General features: G+C 40.8%; 1 protein-coding gene across 1 annotated transcript; it reads left to right on the forward strand.

Annotated features, from left to right (window-relative positions):
- The first annotated feature begins 52 nt into the window (after positions 1 to 52).
- tnfrsf19 (tumor necrosis factor receptor superfamily, member 19) lies at positions 53 to 17,594 on the forward strand. Its single transcript, XM_056373910.1, has 10 exons — positions 53 to 362; positions 1,279 to 1,370; positions 1,994 to 2,107; positions 7,058 to 7,236; positions 7,418 to 7,503; positions 12,957 to 13,121; positions 14,767 to 14,892; positions 15,123 to 15,225; positions 15,982 to 16,241; positions 16,828 to 17,594. Exons 2-9 carry the CDS (start codon positions 1,305 to 1,307, stop codon positions 16,235 to 16,237), a joined length of 1,095 nt encoding a protein of 364 aa, XP_056229885.1. The 5' UTR covers positions 53 to 362; positions 1,279 to 1,304; the 3' UTR covers positions 16,238 to 16,241; positions 16,828 to 17,594.
- Positions 17,595 to 17,714: the final 120 nt, after the last annotated feature.

Raw genomic sequence — 17,714 nt, forward strand, 5'->3', positions numbered from 1 at the left:
GTCACACTGTAACTACTTCAATGGACTGAGCTCAGTGAGCGGTGTGTGTGTGTTTAGCTCTGTGTGGGACCAGGTCTCTGATGTAGGCAGGCTGATCACAGATCAGATACATGCGCTTCAGATCCATAAACCACCCCCCCTTTTCTCTCTCTTTGTACCCGCCTTTGATCTCGGCGCTGGGTTTGTCCTCGGTCTGCTGCTGCTGCTGCGGCGGCGGCTCTGTGTTGTGTTGTACTGGGCTGGGGCAGCAGCGCTGACATGGTGAGCAGACCGGTGCGGGAAACACACCACCACACCTCTCGCCGGTCTGCTTTCGACTCTTAAGAAGCAATACTTTGATCAACAGGCTCCTTTTCTAGCAGGTAAGCTAGTTTCTCATTAGTTTTGGACATTCACAGTTTATGCACTTAACGACAGACGATACGGAGCGAGCATTAGGTTCATTTGGGATTTCAGTAAGACATAAGAACAACAAAACTATAGTCCCGAAATGAATATTTTAAGCATTATAGTCTTATTATAGACCACAATTATATATTATACACCACAAAATAAACAGAAGCGATATTGTCGATTTAAAGTCAAGAGTTGGTGCGTACAGATTCTCGTAATCGCTTTACACGTAATGTATGGATATTTTTTTTTTTACTTTTAGTTATGATGTTGGTTACATTGGGACAATATGATGGATTTTTGAGACATTTTTATGTAATGGTTCCATGAGAACACTGAAGTTTTCCCCGTGTAGAGCTATGGAAGCTCAGTGAGCTTCAAGCTGAGGGCTGTACTGTCGCAGCTGCTGACTGATTTTAATCAAAAAACATCAATTCACTCTGCTACAGTTTGGACGCGCATGTGGTTATTGTTTAATCAGTGCTTCATAGCCCACACCTGCTTTATTCGAAAAAAAAGTTTTAAAATGTGTTTAAATCCAGAAAACACTTTTCAGGCTGAGAATATCATCATATTCCACACTGCATGACTGTGTCATATATATTTTGTATATGCTTGTTATCATTCATCATTGGCACAAACTATAGGATGTTTACATCCAGTGAAATATTCAAACCCAAGAGTCCATGTTTTAACGTCTGCTAATGGAAATATTCTGGGTGTCTTGGTGTTAATAATCATTATAGAAAAATTTTGTCACCACAGGAAATTTGACCCAACCAAATATGTTTTTATTCTTAATAAATTATTAAGTGTGTACTATAGAGAAGAAACTGTGTAATAATATACTTAAGCTCAATCTTTTATTGTTGTGTCTTTTTTCAGCTGCAAACAGCAAGTTGCCCATCAAAATGGTCTGGGTGCTTCAGTACACCTTCTCACTTTTACTAACTGTGCATGTCATATATTCAACTCTGGTAAGTGTTTCATTATATGATGCATTTTGAACATAAGTGTTTTTTTTAACAACCTTTTGTTTACCCAAATTGTGTTAATAGGTGTATAGCTCATCTGTTACAGTTTTTGTGTATTGTACAAGGAAGCACATAGTACAGTTTCTCCAGATTCAGATTCAGATCACAGATTCTACAATACCACTGAGTAAATCTCATGTGCTAGGGTGAGATGCGATGGAAATCTCTCAAAAAAAAAAAAAGAAGCTTGCAAGTGGGTGTTGCATTAAGATTTTTAAAAATCAAATTACTCCTTCTAATCTCATCAAAAATGTAGCCATTTATGCGACAACTCAAAGTTTTTAGTTTTTGCCTAAATTACAGACATGCACTTGAACTGTGCTGCATGCCTGGGTAATTCTGTGGGATCTGCAAAGCCCTTGCTGGTGACGCCCTGTGGATCATTTTACCTTCATCCTCTTCACTATCCTGATTGATTGTGTTTGCTATCGAGATTCTCGTATCTGCTTTTAATGATCTCCTTATTGTTGCTTTTGACTGAGATGCTGTTCCTGTATCTGTTATGGATAGAAGTGGTGATGAAATACAGGAATCTCTAACTTTCACCAAATGACTGTCCCTCTTAGATTCATGTGAAGGCAGAGGAGGAGACCAGAGAATGCAGAGAACAGGAGTACAAGGACCGGTTTGGGAACTGCAAACCCTGCAAGCAGTGTGATGCAGGACAGGAGCTTTCAAAGGTTGGAACAAAATTGTTTTGGACTTATTCTGTTTATCACCTCACCTGTATGAACTGAATATTTTGTTTTAAGAAGATTGATCTAAAGTGCTGTGTTCACTCAGGAGCATTTTCCACAGAGCCCCTAAAAGGAAAAAGTATTGTCACTTGTTTATTTGGGAAATGGAATGTGTAGTAACACAAGGGATCTACAACAGGTCAGCTGAATCAACTTCCTTAAGATGAAAAAAAAGTTGGATGGATTATTCCTTTGGTAAAAAAAATCCCCACAAAAAAAGGAAAACTGTTGAGTTCATGAAAAGAATGGACATCACTGTTTAGAAAAGTGTATCTTATCCAGGGAACCGACATTATTTATCACTTCCTCTCTTTCATGTAGAGAACAGCCAAGCTGTTATTAGCTTTTGTAGAACACCGACCCTTCTTTAATCAGTCACACCCATACTTTTGACCTTCTGCAGCTGAATGGCTTCCATTGTTTTTCTCTATTGCACCCTGTCCAACTTATTGTCTTCACTGTTTGAAGCTAGCCATGCCTATGCTTGCTGCTCTCTCGGCTGGGAATACAGTTTTTTCCACCACCTTAGCCACAGGTTTTTGTGTGCTTTGTACAAACAGGCTTCAATAGTGTCAGTTAAGGTTGGTAAGCAAAGGCTTTCCTCTATGGCAGCAGCTATGCACCTACTTTTGCAAGTGTAGGCAGTGATGTAAAGGTGAGTAAACTATAATCACCTGTCATTTTGTGGCAAACACTAACATTAAGAAACTCCTACTTTTCTGGGGTTAACAGTAATTGTTGATACACTGCAAAAACCCTCCATCTCAACTAGTCATTTTCTGCCATAAGCAGCTTTGCAGACTATTATTAAGTAAAATACTGAGACAATTCTACTCGGTCAAAGTGCAGATAGTTGAATCTCATTATTTCTAAAACTGAACATTATAACCTTCATGAATGTAGGATTTATTGCAGGACTGAGACTAGACTAATTAGGTGAACCTAATAAACCTGGTGCATATGATATACACACGACGTATACCTGTTACATTCTATTATAAAATCAAAGATACTGATTGGGCCGAAGAATAGAAGATAGACTCAACTGTTTGCAAAATGTCTCCAGAGACAGATTTTTGCCCTAATAACTTAGTTTCAGTTTATTTTATTATACTGTAAAGTATACTTTTATATCATAAAAAGTAATGATAACCTTAAATGAACAATATTCAGCACATAAAATGGCTGATAAATTGACTTTGGGTGGGTTTACACTCCACTACATCTTTGAGTACTGATGAGAAAACTCTGTGTCACCCTTGACATCTGTTGCACACATGCATTTAAGCCCAGTTGCCTTTAATCTCAGTACACACAGACATGTACTCTGTGGTTGGTAGTACGCTTCAGTAGTCCTCATGTTCCTCTGCCAGCTCAACAGGCATGAATGCTGCTAGCCACCCTGGGGTCCTAGTTAATAATTGGCTGCCTCATTCTTTCTCTGAAGGTAGCCGGATGCCGGCTCACATTGGAGACCTATGCCTGCACTCAGAGAAAGTTTCCCAGAGAAACAACTTCTGATCTGAGCTCTGTGTAACCAAGACAGTCTGTCCATATTCTGAAAGGCACGACCGAGTGTTGGGAGGGAAGCAGACTTTTGGAGTCCCTCTGTGCAGCTGCCATAGAGATCCCAGAGGAATGTGGCCCAGTTTGCCTCTGGAAGCTGCTCTGAGGCGGGCTGACAAACATCAATTAGCCCCTCCACACTAACTGTAGCTAAAAGAACCACCCACACAGAGGGAACGTCCATTAAAACCAGTTATTGTTTTCATCTCAAACATATTTCATTCTAGGGTTCATTCATTGTAAGTAACTTAGTCTCTTACGTTGCATGAAGGAGAAGGGGGGAATCGCTTTCCAGTGCATGCTGGAAAACAGCCAGTGGCAAAAAAGGCAGGAACACAACTTTGATGTGTCAACATCTTGTAGTATGTAGCAAGAGTGTAACATTTCCTTCAGCCACACTCCCAGGGCAAAGGACTTCTGAATGGTACTGGCTAAAGAGAGAGTCACAGTTATAATAGTGCATTCTCAGCAGAAGGGTCAAAATCACAGTGGTCAGACATCAGCTATGTTATTCTTTTCTAAAGAAGTCAGGCAGAAACAAAAGTTTCAGAAAGTGTAATAGAGCGAGGAAAACAAGGGCGTAAAAGTGTGTTTTGTCCCACACAGAACTCTTCTCTAACGAACTATTTTCTGCATTGTTTCATTACCAGATCAGATGACTGACTGCCCCCCTTGTGATTCCCTCCTAATCTCAGAAATATCTCTGCGTCTGAACATGCTTCAGGTCCCAGCCAGCTCACCCCCTCTCTCCACTCCACACGGCTGTTATACTTGGCAATCTCACCCAAACTAGATCAGGAGATAGGATAGGGAAACAGGGTCTTTAAGCATCCGCTTTTTTTTAATGGCTCTGAGGTGAAACCACCTTAAAGTTAATTCTAAAATTTGAGGGACTGCTGTTAATTTTTGTTCATGATATTTTTTTCATGCAGTTCTTATTCTTGGCTACATCCTTGGTAGAGTTCTCCCCAATCTTATCTTGTACATTTGAGTAGTTGACACAAAAAATCATAAATTGTACCTGAAGAGAAACATAAAAATATTTTCTCTCAGCTGTCAGCAGATGTATAATGGGGAATTAACTTCTAACCTCCGTTTTTATGTGTGTTTTGTGGTATTTTGAGCCATGTACACACCCTGAAAATATGGTCTTTTCAGGGAGGTTTAACAGATTGAATATGTATTCTTTTGTTGATACTGGTTGGCTTCTTTATGGTAATTTATTGTTGGAAAAGGCTTATACATTGTGTACTCACCTATCCATATAATGATAACTTCAGCATCACGGATTACCACAGAGTATAGTCTTTCTTTTAGCTGCTAAACGAGTCTGAGTCAGTGCAGGGTGTTCGCTCTGTGGAGCTTTGTTAGGGGAGATAAAAGAAGAAAGAGATCACTCCTTGATGTTCTGTATGGCCTGGATCAGAGGGGCAGAAGTTGGCTCCATTTTCCTTTTGTTTCAGTGCTCTGATCTGCTCATGTGTATGTGGCATCAGTCCCCATCCTGCCATGTGGTGCCCCATGGACAGAGCTTGTGCCAGTCCTGGGCTTAGTGGGAATGAATCGTTCCTGGGCCTCTTCCTTCATGTGGAAGAGGGTCACAGAATCAATATGAGGTACCTTGTGGTGGCTAGACCTACTACACTTTCTTAACGACTAGTTCATTTTCAGGGTTTAGTGCTGTGACAGTTTATCTGCCTCCCCTGCCTTAGTTTCTTTTTCTTGAGAGGGGCAAGATAATGGCTTGCAACTCCAAGTCTTCTTTATTTTGACTTTCCCCTCTTTTATCACTCATCACCCCCCCACCCCCACCCCACCCCCTCTTTCTCTGTGTTTCTCTGCCCCCCACCACCTCCACTGTTCACCCTGCCCTGCTGAAGAGCAAAGCCTTATATGGAGAGTTCATAACAACAGCTGCAAAAGTCCAGCCCTAGACGGTCCACCTCGGCCTGGCCTGGCCCAAGGGTTCAGTGTCAGGCTCACATGTGTTTGGCTGGAACGACTGAATTCCTCATCTTCTAGCCCGACTGTGCGGTGCCATCACACGATCACATCTTTGCCTCTAACCTCCCTTTTAATTCCTTGCCAGCCAGCCTGCTTCCCCAAACCCAACCCCCATATCAGACTCTTGTGCCCACATTCCAGCAGGACTGCATGCCCAGGCAGTGAAATGGGACACGGGCGAAGAGAGAAGAGAGGAGAGAAGCCCTGTTTGAAGCTGACCTTCACTTTAATGATATATGAGCAACCCCACCCCTTCCCCTTCTATCCTCCTGGCTTTGGATTGCAGTGTGGCAACACTGGACAACAGGAGGGCAGCTGCTGTGGAGCTGATAATGAATGATCAATGTATGATGTCATCCCTGCAGGGTCTTCTCACTCAGTGTGGTGTACAGTAATATCAGCTGTCATGTAAATGTCAGTTTGTCATTGAGGTCACCAACCTTCCAATATAATTCTAGGGGATGTGACAGTGACAGAGATCCAATTAGAAAAGAGACATAACAAGATTAACATTGGCAGATGGAGATGAGCAGCTGGAATAATGATTAGAATTAAATAAATTAAATGATTTGTGGTTAATTCAGTGTCAGGATTGAGTTCCTGTCACCAAAAAAATGTAATTTTGCTGACTTAATCTGACTCTGAAATATGTAAAACTCATACAACCAAACATGATATAGACTTGATCTTCTGTCTTTAGTCATAGAAAAGAGTACATTCATCTTATATTTCATGTTCTTAAAAATATCAGTCAGAATTCAGATTTTGATTGGTCCAGGTGAACAAAATCTCAAAAGGTTGTTTAGAATTAGATCACTCACACGGTAGTCTGAAGCTGTGCTTTTTAAGTGAACTTTCAATTGTTGAACACAAAAGAGTATTCATCTTATTTTCTCCATATACCTCTCCATAATCCTTACCCCCTTCCTGAAGCGTTTCCTTTGCTTGCTGGCCTCTCAATCAACGGGACACTCACTGAGTCTGCTTGGAGAGGGAGTCACACAAAAACACAGCAATAAACTTGCAATAATACAACAGTGGGTGTCCTCCAGGGCCTTTATTATTCAAATGCCTGGCCTTTCTGGGTCTTGCAGCGGAAGGCTGCTCATTCATACAGAGAGAGTCAGGGAGATTATTGCCAGTGTAAAATGGACTCTCAAAAGAGGCAGGCCATTGTTCTCTTCTGATCCTTCGAGCCAATATCATTCTTTAATTCCAGACCCCCGGTAGTCCACATTCAAGCCCCCTTTTCACCAGCTGCACATCACCCAAACCACCGACCCCACCTCTTACCCGGTGTATTTCTCCCGTTAATCCCCCCAGGAATGTGGCTTTGGTTATGGAGAGGATGCCCGGTGCGTGCCCTGCCGGAGCAGTCGCTTCAAAGAGGACCGGAGCCTGCAGAAGTGCAAGCCCTGCTTGGACTGTGGACTCATCAACCGCTTCCAGAAGGGCAACTGCTCTACCACCAGCAACGCTGTGTGTGGTGACTGTCTGCCGGGGTGAGAGGAGAGACACAAATGCACCAGACACCAGACACTTGTATTAATTATGAAAATTATTTTACAAGAATAGCCTGACGAAGAAGAGAAACATGTTACAACAAACCATTATCAGAGTGTATATGTTTGCTGCTCATGACAGTTTTGAAGGTTAAAACATGTAATTTTGTGTCTTCAACAGATATTACAGGAAAACAAAACTAAGTGGTTTCCAAGACATGGAGTGTATACCCTGTGGGGACCCTCCGCCTCCTTATGAGCCTCACTGTAAGCACCTTTCCTTTCTTTTACCTCTTCTAAATGTTGGCCAGACATCACTGGCACATTTTGTTAAATGTTCTCATGAATATAGGCTATTCATCCCAATCCACAATAGGTGATGTTTTAAGATGAAACAACAGGGATACTGTTGTGTAAAAGCAAACACCACCACACTATTGAAACCCTAGCCAAGTGCTACTAGAACCAAAACTCAAGCAGCAGTGCCACAACAAAGCCTATACACACACAACATGCCAGCACAAGGTCCTTGGAGTAACCAGAACCACAGCCTTTAAAGGGTGGAGCAAGCCATAGTTCATTCACTAAGTCTCACTGAGCCAAGCAGCTATGCTGTATGTGAAAATAAATGCTTGGATTTATAAGCTGAGCAGTTGAAAAGCTGAAATGGATACCATTATCATAATAGTGGATTTGCCAACACTGGATTATATTAGCTCAGAACACGTCACTCATTTTCAGCACTCAATTTGGATTAAATGAACAAACTTCCTTGGACAAAACCTCCATTGATTTTTCCAGACAAAATCTCAATAGCATGTCATGAACTGCTGCACTGTTCTACATGTTTGTGATTAAGTACCAGAGTAAACACATCAGGGAGTGTGTTGGTTCAAGCAGCATAATTTATTACCTTTTGTACAGGTCCGTTATGCTAAAAGGAGGCACGAGGTGTGTTACAATACGTTCACAAAACAGGGCTCACATTCCAGTGGACTACACATCCAATTAACATCTTTCTTCCGGCCATTATAAGTAGTTAAGTAGAACCTTATGATTTCAGGTTTCCACATAAAACCAACAGGCGACTGAACTTATACCTTTGGTAATTGAGTGTGACTTCCTGATGGCAGAGGAGGCTGCAGCTGTTTCTGTGGAGGCTTTTGGCAGCATGAGCATCAGAGCAGACCGAGCCAGGGTTAGCACCCCTGTGTTAAATAAATGGAGACAGCTCTGGGCTATCGGACAACTAAAAAAAACTAGTTTGCTCCTTGTTTACAGGCCCTAAATGTAAAGATGATTCATGATTTCATCAAACCATCTACTGTTTGTTTGGTTTTTATTGTAGTGTCTTTCTCAGTCTTGATTTCTTTTCATATGTATATTGTTGCAAGCGGCATTACTGTTTTTGTAATGAACACCAGCCTTGGGACAATCGGCCTCCCTCTGCTCATTTTTCCATCTGTGCAGCTTCCCGTTTTGATACTGGAGGAGGCCTGTGAAACAAAATGGCCATTGTGTCTGAGAACATAGCTGGTAGTTAGCTCCTACAGGGACTCTCAGTGGAGCATTTCCAAATGTTTGAAAGTCTTGCTCCCTCCCTCCAGTGTTATCTTGAGGCGGGTGGTGAAAACTTAAAGGGCAGATCATTCTAATAGGCCACACTGGCCCGGGGCAACGGTGCAGCTGTGCAGGGGAGGCAGTCACCGTCTGGGGTGGACTGTAAATCTTAAACCACCCCTCCTCTCTTCTCCTCCCTTTCCCCTAGTGGCTTTTTGGAGTGGAGTAAAAACGAGATTGTGTTTTATGGATTCCTTTAGCCTCTTTAATGTGTTTCATCTGCTTGAGTTTTTCACTGTCACGGTAGATCACAGAGAGCTGATGAGGCCATACTAACACATACAGGCATGCAGACAGATACATGCACACACCCATGCACAGTGGCACTCACACAAGTAGAAAGAATACTATCTGCTCTTTGTAGCTTATCCCTTTCTTGCCATTACTAATATTTCCAACCAGAGAAACACAGAAGTGAGATAGTCATCTTATCTCCTGGGTCAGTGTAAAGAGAAACAATGGTGTAGGTTTGAAATGCAGCCATAAGACATCAGTTATCCTTGATATCTTAGGCAGGCTATCGCAGCTTTCTCAAGTGAAATATTTCAAGAAATGGAGCAAATTCTGGAGAGCAGTTTTACATGCTTTTTAGATACAGCAGAGCTCCTAGTGAGGACTAGCCAAAAGAAACATGATCCAACAAACCTCTGTCCCTCCTGATAACCTCACTGCTCCATCGTGTAACGTATTCGCTCTTGCGGCATCCTCACTGACTTCAAAGCTGTATGCAATCAGCTCTCACCACAAACGGCGCAAAACACATTGGGCTGGCAAGGAACAGGAAACATTCCTAACTACTATTGCCTGCCAGCAGTTCAAACCAGAGCCTTTCAATATTCAAAAGCATGTTCACCAAAGTCACTTAAAGGTCAACAGCTGAAATGATGATGGTTTATCCTCACTGCTGTCCTAATCAATTTATCATGCAATTATCAAAACACAGCCCCACAGCAGTAATGATATTTGGTGTTGCCACATTACAAGAAGTGATAATCGTAAAATCACAGCATCTTGGGGGTTGCACTTTTGGAGACATCCAATTTTTTATTTGAAATAATGCAAAATGGTGATTCAATAAGTTGTCAGTTGTACCTGCTTCAAGCTTCAATTGCACCAGTACAATAAGTCATAGACCCTAAAAGTTAGAAACAAAAAAACTCTTTATTTATTTATATATATATATATATATACACATATATATATATATATATATATATACATACATAAGTAGAATATATAGAATAGATTTGAATCTGGTGAAGCTATTCTAGACCAGACATCCATGTGAATGCTCTCAAAATAATAGAAGAAACTGAACTTATGATCAAAGATTTGAGGGAATAACAGATGATAAAATGGACATCTCCTTGAATTAAAACTCTCATAAATTTCATATTCTGTCTGAAATTGCATCAAATCAAATTGGCAGTAAAGCTGTTACATTTCCATATCTTTGAAAGCCAGAGGAAAGTGATCAACAGTTAATTTTTGTGTTTATGTCATGTCATTGCATCTCATGTGACAACTTAGTAAAAATGCTCAATCCAAGGCTCTTGGTATAGATTTATAAATTCAGGAGTAAACCATTGTAAATGTCTTTGCATGAAATAGAGGTCATTGTTTTCACTGCTCTTAGCTGTGTACACTGAAGAATACTACATTATTTTCTGTTATTGAGAGTTCTGGATAAGACAGTGCTCAGTTCTGCCAAAGAACCTCTTGAAAGGGTTTTTTACAGACCACAGTCAAAGATCCTTCAGAGGCGTAAAGAAGTGCTTCTTTTATTTGGAGTATGTGGTGTTCCATAAAGTCAACAGGCAGGGAGTCTGTGAAAGGCTGTGGTTTATTGGTCTGGTTTGTGTGAAGATAATATCAGCAGGTGAGCTCTCCTCAATGGACCAGTGTTTATCTGTGTTTGCTGCAGCTGCTGGGCCTCTGATAACAGACTGCCTTTGTATTGCCGGGCAGATGATGCTCACCTCGGATGAATTCAATTTGACCCTGACAATGAAAACCAAATGTAAACATGATGGTCAGATGTTACATCTGTAAATTAACAATACAGTGAAGTTTGTGTATATGAAAATTACATAGGGATTGCTGCTTTGACAAACTCAAATCTAAAATCTGGTGGTTTTACTGTTTTTACACTGTTTTTAAAAAATAAATATATTTTCTATATACAATGTAATATTATTTTTAAGAGAATACCACTGAATGTGATTTAGTGATCATATATGACTCCACAGGTGATACTTTGTTGCTCAACATGACCAGTGGGATTACATCCAAATAAAAACTTGTCAGCTTCATTGAACACCGAGCCTTTTAGTACAAATACCCTTATATAAACTTCAAATTATTTAGAGCAGCTGCAATGATTCTTGCTGTTGGCTCTTGTAACAGTTTTTAAGATCTGGTACTGGAATGGCAATATTTTTTAATAACAGGTAATAAGTCATGTTGTTGACAGTATTTACTTTTCAGTGCGTACACCACAATGTTCCTTTACTTTGCCCTCTGGGTCAAACCAAGTTTTGGAGAGCTGCTTTGAGTTTTTCCTCTTTTTTTTTCTCTCTAAGAAGGAATGTTAAAATACCCTTATCCCCTATCATGGCTGGATAAAAAAATGTTTACATTGCATAACAAAGAGCTCCTGGATGTGAAAAGGTTGAAACCAGTTCCCATGATTAATATACTGAAACGCAAACAGCAGGGCTCATTGAAAAAGTCATTCATTATATTTGCCATAATCATAAAACATTCTCTCACAATTATTTTTTTCCCTGCATTTTGTCAACTGGTCACTCTGTTTCACAGTGTCAGTACAGCATACTTTCACTGTTTGCTCTGTATTAACCTGCACCGTCTCTATCACACATTGATGATTGAGGCAAATTATGTTTGATTGCCGATAATGATCAGAGACAATTACACGTACATGGCCTCAGAGAGAAATGTCACTCAGTTTGAGAATTCAGGCATGCTACTCTTTTTTTCTCCAACTCCCTCTTAAAGCTACAAACCAAAGAGCTGGGGTTGTTGTCATGTGGAATATGCAGCTCTCTCGCTGATGTATCACAGCTCTCCAATGTCTCAGTCATCACACACAATGTTGGGATAGTCGCAGGCTACTGTTTCTTTGATATAACTTCTGTAATAATAGCTGCGGAGGATTGGCAATGTGCTGCTGCACATAATAATAGTTTAGAATTTTTATAATTCATTTCTCCATGTCAAAATGTTATCTTAATGTAATGGTTCAGTCTCAGCCTGCAGTCAGAAAAAAACTTGTTTCTTATCCATACGATGCCACCATATTTCTACAGAACCAGAAAGTGTAGCTGTTTTAATTTTAAACTAGACATCACCAATCAGGAAATGCAATATTCTATTCATTCAACACACTAGTGATTTCTCTCCAATACTAACACCTTTCTCCTGAGTATGTATCACCTGATTGTGATTTTATTACCTTTGTCATGTTGTGCTGCTCTTAGTTTACATTTGGATCACAGATTGTGTCTTCATCTCTGATGTGTGTTTGAAAGGATAATTACATGTAACAGAAGCCAAAATTTTCAAACAACACTGCCAGTTCATCTGTCTTACATTGTGATATTAAGCGTTAAGCTGTATTAAACACTGATGTTCTGTATTTGTGGGAACTTGTATAATGAGCAGCATTCTTGGGGCCAGAAGTCTTTACATGAGAGAGTGTGTGATGGGTCCTGAAGGCAGGGCAAACAGTGACATCACGGTTCCCCTCAGGCAGGATAAGAACCGTACCAGCGGCTTAATCGTGAAATCAGTACATGTGCACACAACTCACCACCACAGACACAATAACACACAGAAGCATAAATACATTCCTGACTGTTGCTCGCCGTCACATATACACTCGTATCTTGCCTGCACCTCACAAGAGATTAGTTGTTGTGTCTAAAACCCTCAAATAAGTTTAGTCTTATATTGATTCTACTCATCACTTTGCTATAAGCTGCTAACGTCTACTGTTATATGGTTTATCAATCAAAGAAAACTGTGAACATTTCATACCTTAATGTTTATCTGTACTTCACATTCCTCTCTGTCCACAGGCAGTGGGCGAGTGAACCTGGTGCCGCTGCCCTCAGTGGTGACCAGCCCACGGGACATGGCCCTGGCCGCGGTCATCTGCAGCGCTCTGGCCACTGTGCTGCTGGCCCTGCTGGTCCTGTGTGTCATCTACTGCAAGAGACAGCTGCTGGAGAAGAAGCCCAGTGGTGAGTCACAACACCTGGAAGCACTGTGTTCAACAAAACATTTAAATCTGAGAAAGATTTTGTAGAATTAAGACAATTAAGACAAAGGAGAGGCACAAGAGCTGGGATTTTGATTCAGCAGTGATTAGATGAATCAGAGCAGGAAGTTTTAAAACCAGAGCAGAGGCCTAAAGATAGGTTCATATTTTAGGGCCAAAAAGACTTTTCATGCCCCACTATGACTGCTTTCTATAGACACAGTTTTCTTTTCCACAAGCCAGGTTTGCATGTGGTTCTATGCAGTGAGCATTGAACTTTGAACAGTCCTCCCCAGGTGCCAGTGGATTCCCAGTACAATTTGTACTCTGGTCAAGACTTCCAAAATAAAGGAAAAGCTCATGACTATATATTCCAAAATTTACTTTCTTATACAACATCATTAGAAATACCAAACAGTGAAGATAAGGTGGTGATAAGTTATCTGGATTATATCACTTGTGCTATTCACCTGTGTGCTTTGAGGTTTGCTGAGCAGGCAGCTGCATGGAAGCCGCCGTTTGAAGCACATTTTCTTTGTTGGTTTTTTAGTCCTCTGCAGAGGCTTCAATGCTTTTAACTGTACATTTAATGAGTGAAGTGCAAGAGCTGAATATATAAAGCAATTATATAGAATTTATAAAGAAGAGTATATATAGGTGAGCATGATTTCAATGTTCTTTTGTTAACTACACATCTACACAGACAGAGAGCCAGTTCATCTGTCATGTCCCGTGTTAAGCCTTATTAAACCCTGATGTTGCATATTTGTGGGAACTTGTAAAATGAGCAGCATTCTTCAGGCCAAAAATGTTTGAGTGTGTGAAACATCCCAGGGCAAAGAATTAATGACATCATTTTTCCCTGGTAAACTCACCTAAAACAAAGAGCATGGTACAAGTTACCAAGGCGTTACCAGTTATGTTTTTATAGTGTGTGTAAAGTGAATGCATGAGTTAAATATTTTGTCAGTAGTTCCACTCAGTCCAAACACGCACCCCACCCTTCACCCAAGCTGCTACAAAATGCTAACACAGTTGTTTTTTAAATTATACAAAGGAATTTTAATCGGCCTCATGGACCCGAGGGTTGTGAGGCATTGCCCAACTCATACAAGAGCGTGTAAGTTTAGTCAGATAGTCCGGAGCTCTGCAAGAAAATCCCCTTCCAGACTGGTTTCTGTTATTATTCTTAGTAGGAGTGTGGCAAAAGTAGAAGGGTACCACCTTCCAATAAGACAAAGGGTTTACAAGCTGTAACTAATGGATTTATTAATAGTTAATAAAGCATTTACTAATACATAAAAGCTCAGCTATAAGCATCACTAAATATAAATGTTGGGTTGTTTATCCCTTTTCTTTGCTACTGAAGCCATTACTAAATGCCTAAAAGGTTGTTGATAAATGCATTTGGTAGTCATGCAGTTCAAACACTCAAGGAAATTTTTCACAACGGTGCAATTGAGAAGTTGCTTTAATGGCTTAGTGCTGTTAATTCCATTCATTTATAAGGCTTTTGTGAGGGATACCTTATTATTATTAAAGTGGTACCAGTAGGTCTGTGCTGTACTGGGCCAAGAGTTGTTGTATGTCTCCGTGGCTTACTGTCCTCCAACATGTTTCCTCAACAGCCTCTCTGAGGTCACAGGACTGTCCGTACAGTGGGGCAGAGCTTTCCTGCCTGGACCCTCGCTGGCTACATGACTTCCCCCAGAGACCCTGCTGCCAGTGTCACCTGGGTCCCGGACACACCTGCGGTAAGTTCAGATCAACAAGATTTTATGCTGCAGCTGTTTTTTTTAGACACTTTAAAATTCACGCAAACTGCTCATAAAGCCACAATCACAATCACTTTTGACTATAAGGATAAGTACTGTATTCTGAATTCAGCAGTTCACTGCCATGTTGCCTTAACATCCCTTTAGATTTAAACAAGGACTTCAGATGTTGAGGAGAATGTATTAAGACTTATGTGTATGATGTTCAGGTCCAGTCCACCTGATCCCATCTCTGTGCTGTGATGAGAGCAGCAGTCTGGGCCGCAGCCAGGACAACAGTCCCTTCCAGTCCCAGACGAGCCTCAGTGACGGGTAAGGAGAAAACTCTGCAGCAAATTTATCCCCACCAGGAACAAAATGACATTAAATTGTCATTTTTTCATGTGGTAATATCTTTCATCAATATTTGGATGGCGAAATCGAATGGAGAAAGATGGATGAACAGCTGTTGATAAACTCCATATTGCATGTACTACATTATTACTGAACTGTGTGGTGAACACCTGTGTTCAAACGGCCAGGCGACCATGACTGCAAACATTTTTCAGCGCAGAGGGAAACTGGAAACTCTGGACCACGCTCTGCTCAAACATTAACCTTCCAACAAACACTATAAAAATACAATCATACAAACACTTTCGTGCCTCTGTAATGTAATTACAATTCCAGTAAACCAGCTGTTCAACTATATTTACAGTAGTTCATAGCAGGTTATTACATTGTACACAATAAATCATGTAAAGTAAGGTCCATACTTGAAAAAACTGATGGTAAAAGAACTTGACACTGTCATTCCCCATCAGCTACTGGTTAGCACATCTAGAGAACCAGGGAACAATAGGCAGGAAAACACATAACGGCTGTCCTTCTGCCTCAGGGGCAGTGTTCTCATTTCTGTTGCTGTTCAAGGTGCTGTAGACATAATTTAACGTGCGTAATGACTTTGAAGTCTTTGAAGTGCTGGGAACAACCAGAGATATCTTTCATAAATAAAACACCACAGGGTGTGGCTGTGAACAGAGATTCAGGGTGATAATAACCACACCTTTCTATAATATGCTACCCCAGAAATACACACCTGGATGAGGAGGGTACTCCGATGCAGCTGGAAGGACATCCAGAGTCTGTCTCTGCAGAGGCTGGTGGGATGATGGGGAGCTCAGAGCTTGCAGAAAGAATGAAGGTGGAAGAGGAAGAGGATTGTGAGGGTGACGAGGAAGAAGAAGGATGCAGATCAAGGGAGAATTCACCTGAGAGGACGTCACAGAGCTACAGTGAAGCTGCAACAGATGCACTTCTTCCCAAACAGCAACCACCAACTTAGGAAGGTGAGTCCCTACAGCTCTTTCATGCACAACAGAAATCACATAATAGGTTGTAAGTCAGTGTTACTCATAAATGTTTCTGTTGGTGCATTAAGACACTCCCTTGTCATTTAGGATTAGTTGCCTCAGAGAAAAATGCCAAATGATCCTCAATATCTTTATTATTTATTTGAAGTGCCAAGAAGAAATCACATGGCCTCTCCCACTGCAGAAAACATAGATACGTTTAGATTAATTCAATACTAAAGTCTGGCTGAGAGTTACCATTTAAAAATTGCACTGTATTTTACTCATTCCTACAAACTTTAAGAGACTGAGTCTGTGAAAGAAGATTCAACTTCTCTCAAACTACTGCATGTAATTTTCCTGCAAAGGAAACCCAATAATAATCTCGGATGTCCTTTTTAAGGACTGGAACATTGCTCTGTGTGTGTGTCCATGAAGAGCAGCTGGTAAAAGAGACAAGAGATAGCACGAGTTCTTTGATGTAGACAAGACTATCCTGTTTTAAGTCGGCCCCTGGCTGGCTCTGGGTAGATACGTTACTAATCACTGCGTGTCTGTGTTCCTCTTCCTGCTCTCTTTCCAGGATGACATGGACTACTTTGGCTCATGTTCCACCCTTGAACCACCCTGGACTCAACAACAGCCGCAGCCAGATCCCGTTTCAGATTACTCACCAGCTCTCACCCGCCCACACACACACACACACACATTTTGAAATGCCTGCCGCTGACCTCAAAGCCCCTCGTCAAAGCATCCAAACGGAATATGTACATACAAGCAAACAAAAGCACTGCTGAGGAAACGCAAAGTGCAAGAGCAAAGGCATAGAGAGATACAGACACACACAGACACAGAGACACACAGAGACACAGACAGACACACAAACACATAATGTGAACTCACTGGCCCAGAAGGTGAAATTGAATGAAGTTCAAACGTCGAGGAGCATTGACTTATTATCGTGGAGCAAAGTGAATCAAAGTGAGCCTCTGCTCTGCCTTGAGATTGTCTCACATCTTCACATGTAGGTGGACATAAACTGTACCACTGATCTAGCAGCTGGTGTTATGAAGCTTTTGTGTGTAAAATTTGAGGTGTGAAGAAAAGTGTCAAAAGTGATTATGTTGCACATTGAAGACAATCTTGATAACACGGAACAAGTTAAGACGAGGAATGTTTAAGTGATAAATATGCTGTAGATACTGTAAAATAGTAAATAGGTCAATATTTTTGTAACATAGACATGACTGATAATATGTTTGCTTTTCTTCCTCCAGTTATAGTGTTGATGGATGTGAACGGTCACTTTCACATATCGTTTTTTGTAAATAAACCACGTGAACAAGTTTACATTCTGAGGAATTATATGCTCTCAACTCTTTATTGGACTCATGTAGGACAGATTAAAAAATAAGTTTCACAATTGATGCTTCAGTGGCTGACATATCCTGAGTTTTTGCATATACCTCC

This window comes from Seriola aureovittata, chromosome 4 (assembly GCF_021018895.1).
Source record: "Seriola aureovittata isolate HTS-2021-v1 ecotype China chromosome 4, ASM2101889v1, whole genome shotgun sequence".
Classification (NCBI taxonomy): domain Eukaryota; kingdom Metazoa; phylum Chordata; class Actinopteri; order Carangiformes; family Carangidae; genus Seriola; species Seriola aureovittata.